This window comes from Phyllostomus hastatus, unplaced genomic scaffold (genome assembly GCF_019186645.2).
Source record: "Phyllostomus hastatus isolate PE091 unplaced genomic scaffold, TTU_PhHast_1.1 phas_scaffold_501, whole genome shotgun sequence".
Lineage (NCBI taxonomy): Eukaryota > Metazoa > Chordata > Mammalia > Chiroptera > Phyllostomidae > Phyllostomus > Phyllostomus hastatus.
This window is the reverse complement of record NW_025334033.1, coordinates 1,257,309-1,274,369: the sequence shown is the minus strand read 5'-3', so window position 1 is coordinate 1,274,369 and position 17,061 is coordinate 1,257,309. Positions and strand designations below refer to the sequence as shown.

The 17,061-nt window shown below is 39.0% G+C and overlaps 2 protein-coding genes across 2 annotated transcripts; both read left to right on the top strand.

Moving 5' to 3' along the window:
* Positions 1-1,407: 1,407 nt before the first annotated feature.
* LOC123808593 (olfactory receptor 11H7) lies at positions 1,408-2,382 on the top strand. Its single transcript, XM_045823361.1, has one exon. It carries the CDS (start codon positions 1,438-1,440, stop codon positions 2,380-2,382), a length of 945 nt encoding a protein of 314 aa, XP_045679317.1. The 5' UTR covers positions 1,408-1,437.
* Positions 2,383-14,709: 12,327 nt separating this feature from the next.
* On the top strand, positions 14,710-15,732 carry LOC123808578 (olfactory receptor 11G2-like). Its single transcript, XM_045823336.1, has one exon. It carries the CDS (start codon positions 14,806-14,808, stop codon positions 15,730-15,732), a length of 927 nt encoding a protein of 308 aa, XP_045679292.1. The 5' UTR covers positions 14,710-14,805.
* Positions 15,733-17,061: the final 1,329 nt, after the last annotated feature.

Below are 17,061 nucleotides of genomic sequence, written 5' to 3'. Positions count from 1 at the left end.
GTGCTGCTGTGAACATTGAGGTGCATATGTTCTTTTGGATTGGTGTTTCATGGTTCTCAGGGTAGAATCCCAGCAGTGGAATTGCCAGGTCAAAAGGCAGTTCCATTTTCAGTTTTCTGAGGAAATGCCATAGTATTTTACATAATGGCTGTACCAGTCTTCAATCCCACCAACAGTGCACTAGGGTTCCCTTTTCTCTACATCCTCTCCAACACTTATTGTTTGTTGATTTATTTATGTTGGCCACTCAGAGCAGTGTGAGTGGTATCTCACTGTGGTTTTAAGTTGCATCTCTCTGATAGCTAGTGATGCTGAGCATCTTTTCATATGTCTCTGGGCCCTTTGTATGTCCTCCTTGGAAAAGTGTCTGTTCAAGTCCTTTGCCCATTTTTTAATTGGATTTTTTTGTCTTCCTGGAGTGGAGTTGTGTGAGTTCTTTATATATTTTAGAGATCAAACCCTTGTCTGAGGTATCATTGACAAATATGTTTTCCCATGCAGCTTTTCTCTTTTCATTTTAATGATGTTTTTCTTTAGCTGGGCAGACACTTTTTTATTTTGATGAGATCCCATTTGTTTATTCTTCCCTTTATGTCCCTTGCTCTAGTAATTTTCTTTCTGAGCTGCCTCATTACCTTAGTTATGCATAATATTTGATGAATTTCTTCTCTATCTAGGCATCTATGTATACGTTGCTTTTCTCTAATAGATTAGTAAGAAGTCTTTCTATTATTTTCCAGTAGGTGGCGCTGAATCACAAGTATTTTTAGCTCTCCTGCACTTTTCTGGCTTTTCAGATCTCCACAGGGATGGTGGAAAATGGCCTATGTTCCCTGGAAAGGTGGGTGGCACCCCTTCGATATAGTCATTCTGGTCCCAGGGGACCAACCCTATAGGGGAATTTGGTGGGTAATGGGGCTCCAAATCCGTGAAATTCCAGTGCTGTCTCCCACAGTCAGACACCTCCAGCAGTGTAGCCACAATGTGTGAGGGTGGGGGGAGCTTGGGGAACCTAACTACCTCCTTTGTTGCTTTGCCCTCCCAGCAATGGCAACCAGCAGCCCCCCACAACATTCCATCCAGCCCTGAGATGTTCAAATTGTAGAAACTTCAAGGGGAGAGACTAAGAGGAAATCTCTCATATCACCACTCCTAAAACATCGTTCCAAGATGTCTTTATATCAAAATAAGATGGAATTCAACAGATGATGTCCACTGACAAAAACAGTTCAAGCAGCCTGGAATTGTACGATAACCAAGAATCAGGGCCAAGAGGCTCATTCAGAATAGGGCAGGATTTATTTAAGACTTGTTTTAGAATATTCAATACATTTGCCTGCATCAGTCAAACTCCTTGTCCTAAGAAAAGGTTCAAATGCCTCAGCAGCAAAGTGACTTGTCATTATCTCTCTGTCTTTTCTCCCCAGTCTAGGAACAATGAATAAGTCAGGGGTATCTACTGTGACACAGTTTGTCTTGTTGGGCTTTCCTGGCCCCTGGAAAATGCAAATTATCCTTTTCTCAATGATTTTGTTCATCTACATCTTGACTCTGACTGGAAATATGACCATCATTTGTGCGGTGAAGTGGGACAGCAGACTCCATACCCCTATGTACATGCTCCTGGCCAACTTCTCCTTCCTAGAGATCTGGTACGTGACCTGCACAGTCCCCAATATGCTGGTCAATTTTTTTTCCAAAACCAAGACCATATCCTTCTCTGGTTGTTTTATTCAATTTTACTTCTTTTTTTCCCTGGGCACAACTGAATGTTTCTTCCTCTGTGTCATGGCTTATGATCGGTATCTAGCCATCTGCCATCCACTGCACTATTCCTCCATCATGACTGGACAGCTATGTGCCATACTGGTGTCTCTTTGTTGGCTCATTGGTTTCCTTGGACATTCAATTCCTATTTTCTTCATTTCTCAACTACCCTTTTGTGGTCCCAACATCATTGATCACTTTCTGTGTGATGTGGACCCACTGATGGCATTATCCTGTGCCCCTGCACCCATCATAGGACATATATTCCATTCTGTGAGCTCTATTATCATCATTCTCACCATGTTGTACATCCTTGGGTCCTACATCTTGGTGCTCAGAGCTGTGCTTCAGATTCCTTCTTCAGCTGGGCAGCAAAAGGCCTTCTCTACCTGTGGATCCCACTTAGTTGTGGTTTCTCTGTTCTATGGAACCATAATGGTGATGTATGTAAGTCCTACATCTGGTAACTCAGCTGCTATGCATAAGATCATCACACTGATATACTCCATAGTGACACCAGTCTTAAACCCTCTCATCTACAGCCTACGCAACAGGGACATGAAATTTGCCCTTCGTCAGGTCCTTTGTGGAATGAGAATTACCCAAACATCATGAATAGGTTTTGTGAAATCCATTGACTCTCTTTCTCCAAATGTAAGAATAATTCAATTCTTCCAACTCACCTGACTTGGCTTTATTTGTAAACATCACAGTCCTTTTGTGAAAAGCAAAATTCATCATGTATTGATCATTTTTGATACACTTTTTGTCTCATAAATGTATTCCTGTGGGAAGAGACAGACATGTGGTAAAAAAAATAATTCTTAAAAATCTCAATATTTACTTCCAGGAGAGTTTTTTTCAATGTATGATCTCTGTCTACACAACTTTGTTAAGAGATGGAAATCACATTGGTTATTTGCTTATGTGGCTGTATAACACTCTGTTTAAAAGACAAATGAAAGATAAAATGCATGTGCGTCCTGAATTTTTAGTAGAAACCCCATACACCAGTGTTGGATACACCAAGAGCCTATAAAGCCAGTTTTTCAATGTGTAGCTCATCATCCTCACTAACAGTGTACAAGGGGAGGCTAGAAGTTTGATTGAGGCCATAAGTAAAAATATGTTTAGTGAGTTATTAGTATGTAGTCTCCATGATGTAAATGAGGATTATGTCAAAAGAACCACTCAGAAGGCTTGACCTTGGTCCCTGGAGTTTAAAGGGCACCTGCACTGTCCCTGATTCAGACCTGGAAAAATGTCAATACTATATAAAACAGCTTACTCTGAGAGCACAGCAGAAGGAAATGGACTGCAACAGGAACAAACTGAATTCCCACCAAAAATAGAGCAAATATAGAATACCCACATTTGACCTAGTTAGAACTCAAGGAAGATAATCAATTTGGACCACCTTGAAACAGATTATACTCAAAAGTGCTACTTGATGAAGTAAGGTCACCCCCTAAGTGTATCTATATGTAGTTAATCACCAGAATCAGGGATGAAAGGAGTTGTAAGTAGCCAGCCAAGAAAGCCTTGCCAGCATCAGGGAACTGCAGTTTAGGGAGCTCCCTGCCCCCCAAATAAAGGTGGGGGACAGGAAATGTGCAGAACCACCAGCACAGGGGCATTCTCATAGGTCCTCGAAGATTTAAACTGGAGGACCCAGGCAGGGTTTGACACATCACCCTCATTAGTATGTTAGGGGCAGAGAGGGAAGGAGACATTAAAAGTGCTCAAGCCACATAATAGAAATGGAAATACCAAGTTCATGTGGAAGGTCGTACCTCTACATCAGGTACACCATTTTCTCTCTAGAAAGTTCATTGGTCCTTACAGGAATGGAGCTTAACCCCACTCCTACTGCAGGATCCTTGTTGCCATCATGCAGAAATCATGTGGTAGCCTAGCCCAGGCCCTGCTGGGGAGTGGTGGGTGTTGGCCTCGGGAGCATTTGAGCACTGGACTTTGCAGTGCTGTTGGCATCTTCTGCCAGAGCTGTCTCTGGGTATGAGGAAGTCGCCAGGCAGCTCTGCTGCTTCCCTCTTTGCTGCATTTGCATTGTGATTTTTAACCCTGAAGAGTCTACTTTTCTCCTGCAGTTAAAAAAAAAATACCACTAAGGAGACATACACACACACAAAATTAATACTGGGGAAAGAGAGAAAGATGAATATGCAGAAGACAGAGGATTTTTAAGGCAGTGAGAATACTCTATGTTTATTATAATGATGGATATATGTCATTATACATTTGTCCAAAACTATGGAAAGTATAACACCAAGAGTGAACCCTAGGATGAACTATGGACTTGGAGTGATTATGATGTTCCAATGTAGGTTCATCCTTGCAGGGAGAAGTACCATTCTGTGAACTAATGTCCATAATGGGGAAGGGGGGACTATGTATATGTATGTGTGGGGGCAGAGAGTATATTGGAAATATCTGTGCCTTCCTCTCAACTTTTTTATAAATCTAAAACTGCTCTGAAAAAAATTAAAGTCTTTAAAAAAGAGAAGGGAACTATCAGGCATGCCAGAAAATGTAGTAGATATAAGTGAAACCCCCAACAAAGACCTAAAAAGCTTCATAAAATATATAATATAACAATACACTGATGACAAGTAAGACACAAGATACAAGAGACAACATAAACAATAAGCAGATCATAACAATAAAACTTTCAATTTCAGAATAAAGCATCTTTGAGAGTACTAGAATCCAAGGCAAACAAAGTAACAAATTATATTGTCCTAATTACATGAGACAATATAAATCAGAGAAATAAAATTTGCATAGCATTATATTTCAAAAAAGAATTTACTCTTCAATTAGGTTCCCCATGATTTTATTTCAAATTTATTTTTTACAAATTTCTTGTAAAATATGACACATGGCAGAAAATGTATAAAACATATATGCAAAGTGTAATAAGTAAAATGAATAATTAATTATAAACCAAACATCTAATAGCCACTACCAAACACAAGAAATGGGACATTGCAAGAACTCTGGAAGTCCCTTTCATTTATTTTAAATATATTTTATTGATTATGCTGTTACAGTTGTCCCTTTTCCCCCCTTCACTCCCCTCTACCCTGCACATCCCCTCCCACCCACATTCCCCCCATTTAGTTCATGTCCATGGGTCATATTTATAAGTTCTTTTGCTTCTACATTTCCCATATTATTCTTACCCTCTGCCTTTCTATTTTCTACCTACCATCTATGCTACTTATTCTCTGTATCTTTGCCCCTCTCTCCCCCTTCCACTCCCCTGTTCCTAACCCTCCATGTGATCTCCATTTCTGTGATTCTGTTTCTGTTCTAGTTGTTTGCTAAGCTTGTTTTTGTTGTTGTTTTTGTTTTAGGTGTGGTCATTAATAATTGTGAGTTTGCTGTCATTTTACTGTACATGTTTTCTATCTTCTTTTTCTAGATAAGTCCCTTTAACATTTCATATAATAAGGACTTGGTAATGATGAACTCCTTTAACTTGACCTTATCTGAGAAGCACTTTATCTGCCCTGCCATTCTAAATGAAAGCTTTGCTGGATAGAGCAATCTTGGATGTAGGTCCTTGTCTTTCATGACTTGGAATACTTCTTTCCAGCCCCTTCTTGCCTGTAAGATCTCTTTTGAGAAATCAGCTGACAGTCTGATGAGAACTCCTTTGTAGGTCACTGTTTCCTTATCTCCTGCTGCTTCTAGGATTCTCTCCTTAATTTTAATCTTGGCTAATGTAATTATGATGTGCCTTGGTGTGTTCCTCCTGGGGTCTAGCTTCTTTGGGATTCCCTTGAGCTTCCTGGACTTCCTGGAAGTCTATTTCCTTTGCCAGAATGGGGAAGTTCTCCATTATTTGTTCAAATAAGGTTTCCACTTGTTGCTCTTCCTCTTCTCCTTCTGGTACCCCTATAATTCGAGTGTTGGAATGTTTAAAGATGTCCTGGAGGTTCCTAAGCCTCTCCTCATTATTTTGAATTTTTATTTCTTCATTCTTTTCTGATTGGATGTTTCTTCCTTCTGGTCCATTCCATTGATTTGAGTCCCAGTTTCCTTCCCATCACTATTGGTTCCCTGTACATTTTCCTTTATTTCACTTAGCATAGCCTTCATTTTTTCATCTAATTTGCGACCAAAGTCAACCAATTCTTTGAGCATCTTCATTACCAGTGTTTTGAACTGTGCATCTGATAGGCTGGCTACCTCTTTGTCGCTTAGTTGCATGTTTCTGGATCTTTGATCTGCTCTTTTGTTCGGGCCTTTTTTTTTTTTTTTGGTCTTGACATACCTGATAGTAGTGAGGGGTGGAGCATTAGGTGTTCACTCAGGCGGGGCAACCCAGTCACTGGGTGGTGACACTGTATGCACAGCAGGGGTCTGAGAGGGAACAAGGACGCTTGTTCCGCTCTCTGCTGGATTTCAGTCACTTCCCTGGCTTCCCACAAGCAAATTGGGCCCTTCTTGTGCTGATTCCCATGTGGGTGGCTTTGTGTACATTCTAGGACCCCATGGGTCTCTCCAGCAAACTCTCCTGTGAGGGTGAGAGTTTCTCCTGGCACCTCAGCCCCCACAAGTGTTTTCAGTCAGTGATTTGAGGCTTTATTTCCCTGCGTTGGGATCCTGGATTGTGTGGTCTGTCTCCCTCCCACATTTCATCTGGTTTATCTGCACTCGAATGTGGGATTGCCCAGTCTACCAGCCGCCCCTTTGTCACGAGCTCTCTCAACCCCAGCCACCTGACTCTGCCTCTCCTACCTGTCTGGATGAATGTGTCTACTTTAAGTCCTCGGTTGTCAGACTTCCACACAGTTCAATTATCTGTCAGTACTGGTTGTTTTTTGTTTTTAAATTGTCCTTGTCTTTATTTTGGTTGTGCGAGGAGGTACAGTGTGTCTACCTATGCCTCCATCTTGGCCAGAAGTCCTCCCTTTCATTTTTGATCATACTTATTTCTCTAACTTCTACTGTAAGCATCTTTGGTTTATAATTTTTCTTCCTCTACTAAAAATATAGTCAAGGTTTACCTGCTTTAAAACTGTACATATTACAAATATGTTTAATGTTATCTTTTTATTTTTTTTTACTTTGTATGCAATAAAATTTACTCTTTGAATTAACTTCAATTTGACCAGTTTTTGCTTATGTAATTTGAAGTTCTGTTGTTAGGTACATCCTACATTTGGAATGGTTATAACTTTCTGGAAAAATGACCTATTTTGAATCATGTAATGTCCTTCATTATTTCTGATAATGTTCCTTATTCTGAAACTTACTTTGATATTAACAGAGCTACCACAATTTTCTTTTGATTAATGTTTGTATGATTAATCTTTCTCTAGTATCTTAGTCTAATTTCTGGTATGACTGGAATGAAATCTATCATTTTGCTAACTGTATTCTATTTTTCTGTTTACTTCTTTTTCCCCTCTTTTTCTACTTTTTCTAATTCTTTCACCATCTTTGATCCCACTCCCCACCTACTCTCTGGCAGTTGTCACTCTGTTTCATGTATCTAAGCTTCTGTTATTATTTCATTAGTTTATTGTGTTCATCAGATTCCACATATAAGAGTGATCGTGTGGTATTATTCTTTCACTGACTGGATTAAATCACTTATAGTATTCTCCAGGTCCATCCATGCTGTTGCAAAATGTAAGTTTCTTCTTTTTTACTGCTGCATTGTATTTCCACTGTATCACATTCCAAATGCATCACAGCTTTTTTATTCATTCATCTACTGATGGGCACTTAGGCTATATCAAAATCTTGGCTATTGTAAATAGTGCTGCTATAAACATAGAGGTGCATATGTATATGTTTTTGTATTGGTGCTTAGGGATCCCTAGGATATATTGCCAGAAGTGGAACCACTGGGTCAAAAGGGTATTCCATCTTTAATTTTTTGAGGAAACCCCCATACTGTTTCCCACAGTGGCTACACCAGATTGCATTGCCACCAACAGTGCACTAAGGTTGCCTCTTCTCCACATTCTTGCCAACACTTGTTTGTTGATTTATCGATGGTTGCCATTCTGACAGGTATAAGGTGATATCTCATTGAGGTTTTAATGTGCATTTCTCTAGTAATTAATGATGTTGAGCATTTTTTCATATGCCTATGGGCGATCTGTATGTCCTCCTTGGAGAATTGTCTATTCGGTTCTTTTGCCCATTTCTTAATTGGGTAGTTTGTCTTCCTGGTGTTGAGTTGTATTAGTTTTTTGCATATTTTGGACATTAAAGCTTTATCAGATGTGTCATTGGCAAAAATAGGCTCCCATACAATGGGTTCTGTATTCATCTTGCTGAAGGTTTTTTTTCACTATGCAGAAACTTTTTAATTTGATATTGTCCCATTTGTTTATTTTCTCCATTGTTTCCAGTGCCTTAAAAGATATATTGGCAAAAATATTGCTGCATGGGGTATCTAAGATTTTACTGCCTATGTTTTCTTCTAGAATTTTAATGGTTTTGTGATTTACAGTTGTCTTTTATCCATTTTGAGTTTATTTTTGTGTATGGTGTAAGTTGGTGGTCCAGTCTCTCTCTCTCTCTCTCTCTCTCTCTCTCTCTCTCTCTCTCTCTCTCTCTCCCCCTTCTTCTCTTCCTCCTCCTCCTCCTTCTTCTTCTTCTTCTTCCTTTCTTTTTTTTTTTTTTTGCATGTACCAGTCCACCAGTTTCCTCAACACTATTTAGTGAAGAGACTATCTTTGCTCCATTGTATGGTCTTGCCTCCTTTGTCTTTTATCAATTGACCATAAACACATAGGTTTATTCCTGGGCTCTCTGTTCTGTTCCATTGATCTACATGTCCATTCTTATGCTACTACCAGGCTGTTTTTATTACAGTGACCTTATAGTATAGTTTGGTATGAGGAGTTATAATGCCTCCTGATTTGTTCCCTTTTCTCAAGATTGCAGAGGCTATTCTGGGTCTTTTTTTGGTTACATATAAATTCTTGGAATATTTGTTCTAGTTCTGAGAAATATGCCATTGGTATTTTAATAGGAGTTGCATTGGATGTATAGATTGCTTTAAGTAGAATGGACAGTTTAAGTATGTTAATTTTCCAATCCATGAGCATGGTATATGCTTCCACTTATTTGTATCTTCCTCAAATTCTTTCTTCAGTGGTCTGTAGTTTTCCAAGTACAGGTTTTTTACCTCCTTGGTTAAATATATTCCTAGGTGTCTTATTTTTGTTGCTGTCGCAATAGTAAATGGAGTTGTTTTCTTAGTTTCTATTATCAAGAGCTCATTAATGGTATATATAAATGCCATCAATTTCTGGGTATTAATTTTGTATCCTGCTACTTTGCTGAATTCATTTATTAGGTCTAGTAATTTTTGGTAGAGTCTCTAGGGTTTTCTAGGTACAATATCATGTCATCTGAGAATAATGACAGCCTAACCTCCTCCTTTCCAATTTGGATGCCTTTTATTTTTTTATTCTTGTTGATCACTGTGGTGATCAGTACTATTAACATAAGTATGAACATACTTTCAGAACTATGCTGAAAAAGAGGGGTGAAAGTAGACATCCCTGTCTTGTTCCTGATCTTAGGGGAACACTTGAAGTTTTTGTCAATTGAGAATGATGTTAGCTGTAGGTTTTTCATATGTGACCTTTAGTACACTGACATATGATTCCTGTATTCTCACTTTTCTGAGTCTTTACCATAAGTGGGTGCTGGATTTTTTTGAATTCTTTTTTCTTCATCTATTGATATGATCATGTGATTTTTATATTTCATTTTGTTTATGTGATGTATCTCATTTATTGGTTTGTGAATATTGTACAAACCTTGCATCCCTAAGACAAATCCCACTAGATCATGGTGTATGATCTTAAAAATATTCTCCGGTTCCACCCATGCTGTCAAAAAGGTAGGAGTTCTTTCTTTCTTTCTGCTACATAGTGTTCCATTGTGTAAATGTACCAGTTTTTTTATATACTGATTTACTAATGACATTTAGGATGTTTCTAGCACTTGGATATTGCAAATAGTGCTGCTATGAACACAGGGGTACATAAGTGAAATAATCAGGTGGTGAAAGAAAAATACCAGATGATCTCACCTATAAGAGGAATCTAATGAACAAAATAAACTAATGAACAAAATAGAACCACGGGCATGGTAACATGGAACACACTGACAGGGACCAGAGAGGATGGGGATAATGGTGGAAAGAAGGGGAAAGAACTAGTCAAAGAACATGTATGAATTACCATGGCCATTGACAACAGTGTGAAAATTGACTGTGAGAGCAGGGAGTGTGATGGGTGGAGGAGGGCAAGGGGGAAATATTGTGACAACTGTTATAGAATAACAATAAAAAAGATTAAAAATAAAATAAAATAATTCTCATGCCAGACAGACATATTTTGGGGTGACAAATTTGCTTCCCTACAGTTGGTTTTGCTTCCCTAGGATTAGTCCCTTGGATACCTGGTAGGCACCCTGAGTTTTCTTGGCGACTGATTTGATCTCAAACTGTCCCTGAGAAGTTTGGGGCTGGAAAAGGTAATATTTTCTACTCTTACTGGCAAACAAAGGTAGTGTACATCAGGTCTGCAGAGAAAGTAGGCCCCAGGGAAAGAAAAGAACTAACACAGAACAGTCTCCTGACACTCTTCTCCTTCTAGAAGTGGTAAATTGATCCTCCTGGAACAGGGATCATTCCCTGGAGGCGCTGCTTATAATCCCTCTATCCTCCAGCAGACACTGAGAAATCTTCACCCTATCTCTACTCATTCACTCACTTATGGCTACTGTAGAGGAGAACAACTCTTCTCCCAGGAAGATCAGACACTGTCAGAGAAACTTCAGGTTTGGATTCCCCTCTTATCCATGAAAAGAGATGACATAATGCTTACATAAGAAAATAAATATTAAAGAGCCACAGAAGCCTCTGCCTTCTAAATAAGACTCCTTTTCATTTTGCTTCTGCTATATATTATATGGCTAACAATTCCTAAGCATTACTGTGTATCAGGTTGTAGACAAGTACTTCCACATTCTGAGTCCTCAGTCCTTTGGTGAAAGTGTTACTGTGCCCATTTTATGGTTAAGATACTGAGAAATATTTTATGTGGTTTAAAAAGTTTTCACAATTGACAAAGTATGACTTGTAATTCAAACTCCAGACACTTTACTCCAAATCCTTTGTTTTTCTACTATGCTTTAGCTGCCTACCAGTTCTCATAAATGGAAAACTGTTCTTATTTTCAAGGCTTTGCAGAAATGGGACAGGTGTAAAAACCTCCTGTGAAAACCAAATGAAGCAGGTAGATGTGCTGCTGTGAGAGATCAATTATACTTTCACATCATTATGCCTTCTTGGACTGGCCTTGGGGAAAAAATAAAATATCAGAGAAATACCTTTCTCTCCTATACTATAGCTCAAGATAGGGCTAACCTAGATTGGGTCTACTACAATCTCTCCAAGATATAATGGGAGTGATGATGACATTTTTATTGGCTTTGTCAAGTAACTCAGTCCAAGCATCCAGTATACATAAACACAGCTTTGACATCATTCTATTCATATTTATGCTCTGTCACAGTGTTTTCTGGGGCAAATTCAGAACTGTCACTTGAACAGCTCCAGCTTACCCTTCTGCCAAGTAAATACCACTGCTCTTCTTTGCACACAGGAGCCAGGTAATAAAAGGTGAGTAACAATACTTGTTAGAAATTTTTTTTCACCCACAGTCAATTTAATTTTTTCACCCACAGGTAGGTCAAGCATAAAATGGTGGTGGCACACAGAGAATCATTTTTCACATGCTATTCCTTTTCTAGGGCAGCTTTGTCAAACTCTCAAAGTTGAAGAATTACCAAGAGGAAGATGGCCTGAAATTTTGGCTTCATATATAAGCGACAAACTATCCAACTAATGTTTTCATCTGAGAGAGAAATGTAACTAAAAGATCACCTCTACCTCCAAAATTTTGATATCATGTGTATTTGTGGTATACTTACAATAGGAATAAGCATAATGAAAAGTGATTAAAAATCATACAATCCTATTTCCTTTTCATATAAAGAAAACAAAGCTTATAGAGATTTAAAAGCCCCACCAGAGCCACTGAGAAAAATTGTTGCAATGCTGGATCTAGAATTTCCACCTCTCTCTCTCCTACTTCAACATTCAGAGCTGTGGGACCACAATTATCTCCATCAGTCAGAGAAGTGATATCTGGGTGGGGTGGGACATGTTCTACCACCCAGAACATTCAGTCTCTCATTACTTCTTTTTAGTGGAATTCCTCTGAAGTCTGGGCCAATGCTCTGGTAGTTTCATGTCATCTGGAGCCTTTCTTGTATGTTTCATTTCCTAAAATTTCATGTCACAGGTTTTTTAAAGTTCAAATGAAGTAACTGGCAAACATCTATTATTTATCTATATTCTCTATCTTTATAATAGTGTAAACAATCATTTCTTTGAAAAATATTTACAGAATTCCTACTATCTTTCTCAGATTGTCTTGGGCACTAGGGATAAAAAGTGAACATGAAGGATAGCAAGAGCAAAGACCTTGGCTGTTTCTTTTTTTTATGATCATTTCATTTTATTTACTTATTCATTTTTAGTTACAGTTTTCCCAACTTTTTCCCCTTTGCTCTCCCCACCCCCATCCTCCCCAGGACCACAGTCAATCCCCCCTCATTGTCCTCTATTCATGCCCATGAGTCCTCTATTAGTATTCCTTGGATTGCCCCTTCCCCTTCTTCCCCCATTATCTCCCTCCCCTACTCCCTCTGGTCACTGTCAGTCTGTCTGTTGTATCCATGCCTCTGGTTCTATTTTGCTCATTTGTTTGTTTTGTTCATCAGGTTCCACTTATAGATGAGAAAGAACATCTGGTATTTGTCTTTCACCATCTGGCTTATTTCTCTCAGCTTAATACTCTCCAGTTCCATACATGCTATCATGAAGGGTAGGAACTCCTTGTTTCTTTCTGCTGCATAGTAGTCCATTGTGTAGATGCACCACAGTTTTTTAATCCACTCATTTACTGATGGGCACTTTGGTTGTTCCTAGCACTTGGCTATTGTAAATTGTGCTGCTATGAACTTTGGGATGCATAGGTTCTTCTGAATTGGTGGTTTGGTGTTCTTAGGGTATAGTCTGGACAATGGGATCACTGGATCAAAAGCCAGTTCCATCCTCAGTTTCTTGAGGAAATTCCACACTGTTTCCACAGTGGCTGCACCACTGTGGTGCACACCACTATACACCAGTCTGCATTCCCACCAACAGTGCACTAGGGGTCCCTTTTCTCCACATCCTCACCAGCATTTGTTGTTTATTGATTTATTAATGAAAGCCATTCTGACAGGTGTGAAGTGATATCTCATTGTGGTTTTAATTAGCATTTCTCTAATGGCTAGTGATGGTGTGCATTTCCTCATGTGTCTATAGGACCTCTGTATGTCCTCCTTGGAGAAGTATCTGTTCAAGTCATTTGCCCATGTTTTAATTAGATTTTTTTATCTTTATGGTGTAGAGTCATGTGAGATTGTTATACACTTTTGAGATCAAACCCTTGTCCAAGGTTATCATTGGCAAATATATTCACTCATATGGTTGCTTCCCTTTCCATTTTGTTACTGTATTCTTTAGCCAGGCAGAAGCTTTTTTGTTTGATGTGGTCCCATTTGTTTATTCTTTCCTTTATATCCCTTGCACTTTGGGATGTATCAGTGAAACTGCATGGAATATCTGAAATTTTCCTGCCTATGTTCTCCTCTAGGACTTTTATGGTGTCACAGTGTATATTTAAGTCTTTTATCAACCTGGATTTTATTTTTGTGTATGGTGTAAGTTGGTGGTTTAGTTTCAATTTTTGCATGTACTTGTCCAGATCTCCCAACATTGGCTGTTTCTTAAAACTGAAAAAAGAACAATGTTATATGATTGAAGTATTATGTGGAGGAGGGAAGGTGTGTTTGTGTGTATGTAAAGACAGAGAGAGAAAGGTAAATCCTGATGGCTTTGGAAATTTATTTTTTGTAATTAAGGAGAAATCTGGCCCAACACCTCAGTTAATTCTGCACAGGCTGACTGCAGCTGCTGACCCCTAGAGCCTCCTCCCTTTCTACAAATGTCACTTGTTAGACCAAGGATCTTCCATCATTTCACAGTTAATTATTGTTTAACATGGTATTCTAACTCACTTGGAACAAAGTCACTATGCAGATATTCAATCTGCAAAGCCACTCTTTCTTGAGATGATCCCAAGCAGTTACTGGAGGATGGAGCCAAGTTTTAGCTTTTCATCACCTACAAATCCACTGCTATTTAGAAATCTATGTTATTAATAATATCCACAGTTTATATTATTGAATAGGATTATATATATAACTGAAGACTGGGAAAATTCATATCATTTTCCAGGTAAGCACAGACCTATTTCAACATTAATAATTCTTTCACTTTGGTTTATAAGGATTGCCATTTTAACACAGCAGAAACTACGGCTAATTTCCTCTAGCTGATTTCACTGTCTACACATGAAATTGCTGTATCATATTATGAAATTAATAAGTTAATCATTTAATTTTAAATAAGGCAAGTTTTAAAAGTTGCATAAAAGAAGTAATTCAAAAAGCTCTATGAGTTTCTGTTACAAGGCTACACAATTTGACTCAGCTTCTGCCACAACTGCAATTGATGTCACCTCTTCTGGAAGTGGGAGAAATTCCATTTTTGTGAGAATAGAGAGTAGATAAGTGGAAACTCTATTAAGTGTAACATGTAATACAATTTTCAAACATCACATCACTCTCCTTCAAGAGCTTATCAAGTCTGACCAAAAATTTTCTTGAGTCCACAGTGAAAATGTAGAAGAGAAGGAAGAAACAACCCAAGTTAGTATTCAATCTTAAAGGGAAAAAGTAGCTATTGATATATGTCTTTATTTTCTTTCCAAAGATAGTTTAAACATAAATCTGGGTCCCCATTTGTCTACATCCAGTCATTTAATATTTTCTGGTCCTTTCACAGTTCACAAACCCATGAAAATCTTCAACAACTCCATCACCATCACTGGCTTCATCCTCCTGGGCTTCCCTTGCCCCAAAGAGGAGCAGGTTCTCCTCTTTGTGCTCTTCTCTGTTGTCTACCTCCTGACCCTCATGGGCAATGGTTCTATCATCTGTGCTGTGCGCTGGGATCAGAGACTCCACACCCCCATGTATATCCTGCTCGCCAACTTCTCCTTTCTAGAGATCTGCTATGTCACCTCCACTGTCCCCAACATGTTGGCCAACATTCTCTCTGACACCAAAGTCATCTCCTTCTCTGGGTGCTTTCTTCAGTTCTACTTTTTCTTCTCCTTGGGTTCTACAGAATGTTTTTTCTTGGCTATTATGGCATTTGATCGATACCTCGCCATCTGCTGGCCTCTAAACTATCCAACCATTATGACTGGACATCTCTGCACCAATCTTGTGGTTGGCTGCTGGGTACTTGGATTCCTCTGGTTCTTGATCCCTATCATCATCATCTCCCAAATGTCCTTCTGTGGCTCCAGGATTATTGACCATTTCCTGTGTGACCCAGGTCCTCTTTTAGCACTCACTTGCAAAAAAGATCCTGTGGTAGAGGTAACCTTCTCCATTTTAAGTCCTCTGCCCCTCATCATTCCCTTTCTCTTCATCATAATATCCTATGCTCTGGTCCTAAGAGCTGTATTAAAGGTCCCTTCAGTAGCTGGGAGAAGAAAGGCTTTCTCCACCTGTGGGTCTCATCTGGCTGTGGTTTCACTGTTCTATGGTTCAGTACTGGTCATGTACGGGAGCCCAGCATCTGAGCATGAAGCTGGAATGCAGAAGATTGTGACTCTGTTTTATTCTGTCATGACCCCCCTTCTTAATCCTGTGATATATAGTCTTAGGAACAAAGATATAAAAAAGGCCCTGCAGAAATTTCTGGGAATATAAAAAGTGTTAATCAGCGAGAATCTTGGAAAATTATGAGGCAAGATCGTAAGAACCTAGGAAAATTCTTGGCAAGTGGAATTGGGAAACTGAAACAAGAGAATTAAACAAGGCAAACAATTTGAACAGCTTACAGCCAGCTGTTGAATCGCAAGATCTTATCTCCCACTTGAGGAGCAAGGACACTTGAGAGCAAATGGTTCATACCTCTCCTCCCTAACCAGAGAATACATAGCTTAAATCACCCTAGTTGGGGAAGTAGAGAACAGAAACCCAATTAATACCATTTGTGCCAACTAAATCCAAGGACAGATAAAGTCATCAAAACAAATAACAAAAATTCCATTAGGGCCTCACGGACCCAAGATAAAAGTAAATCAATAGAACAGACCAAAGAATAGTCCCAAACTCTTCTATATGACCATTTGGGTGCATCAGCATATTAAAAGTGTACTTGGAAAGCTTATGAATATTCTGCTAAAACACTCCCCTGAGATTCTCACCTGAAGAAGAGACATTAAAAAATCTCAAGACAAAGACTAGATGCAAACTCTCTCTAGAGCATCCATCCCCCTTCTCAGGCATGAACTTTTTACTTCTCTTAAACTCTGGGTCCCCATGAGACTTGAAACCAGAGGAGTAGTTGGCAGTGGCAACTTGTCCCAGGCTTACCCCCTAATCCTGTCTCTAAGGCCCTCTTTCTCTGACTTCCCAGTGAGCCAACAGCAGCCCTGCCTTGGCTCACTTTTTCCTATAATGTTTCTAAAGAGTCAAAGCAGAGCACCACCTAGGCTCTCTCCTGTTGCTCCTTCTACCCTAAGCCCTTCCTTTGTTTCACTGTCCCCATCTTTAATAAACACATTCTCAAAATCACCTAGACATTGTGAAATCTTTCCTACATGAAGTCAAGAACCCACACAATACAGGCTGGCCAGGGGCAGACCTGCTCCAGGCCAGTCTCTGTCAGGGAACAGTATCTCATTTTTAACTCAGTAGAGTGACAAAGATCAAGCAGTTTGATAACACTAAAGTTGAGAATGGTGAAATGGGTTCTCTCACACTTAGTAGGTGGGAGTTACATTTTAGAAACTGTACAGAACAATTAGGCAACTTTTATGAAATGTGGAAGGCATATGCCCTGTAACCCAGAAAATCAACTTCTAAGACACTTATCCCATAGCTATTCCCATACATGTGGGAAATAATGAAATCTCAAGAATATTCATTTGCAGCATTCTGGTAATAGCAAAATATTAAGGAAAAATGTCAGTTTCTATTAATAGATAACTAATTAAATAAGCTATCATTCAGTCATGCAATGAAATAGCATGT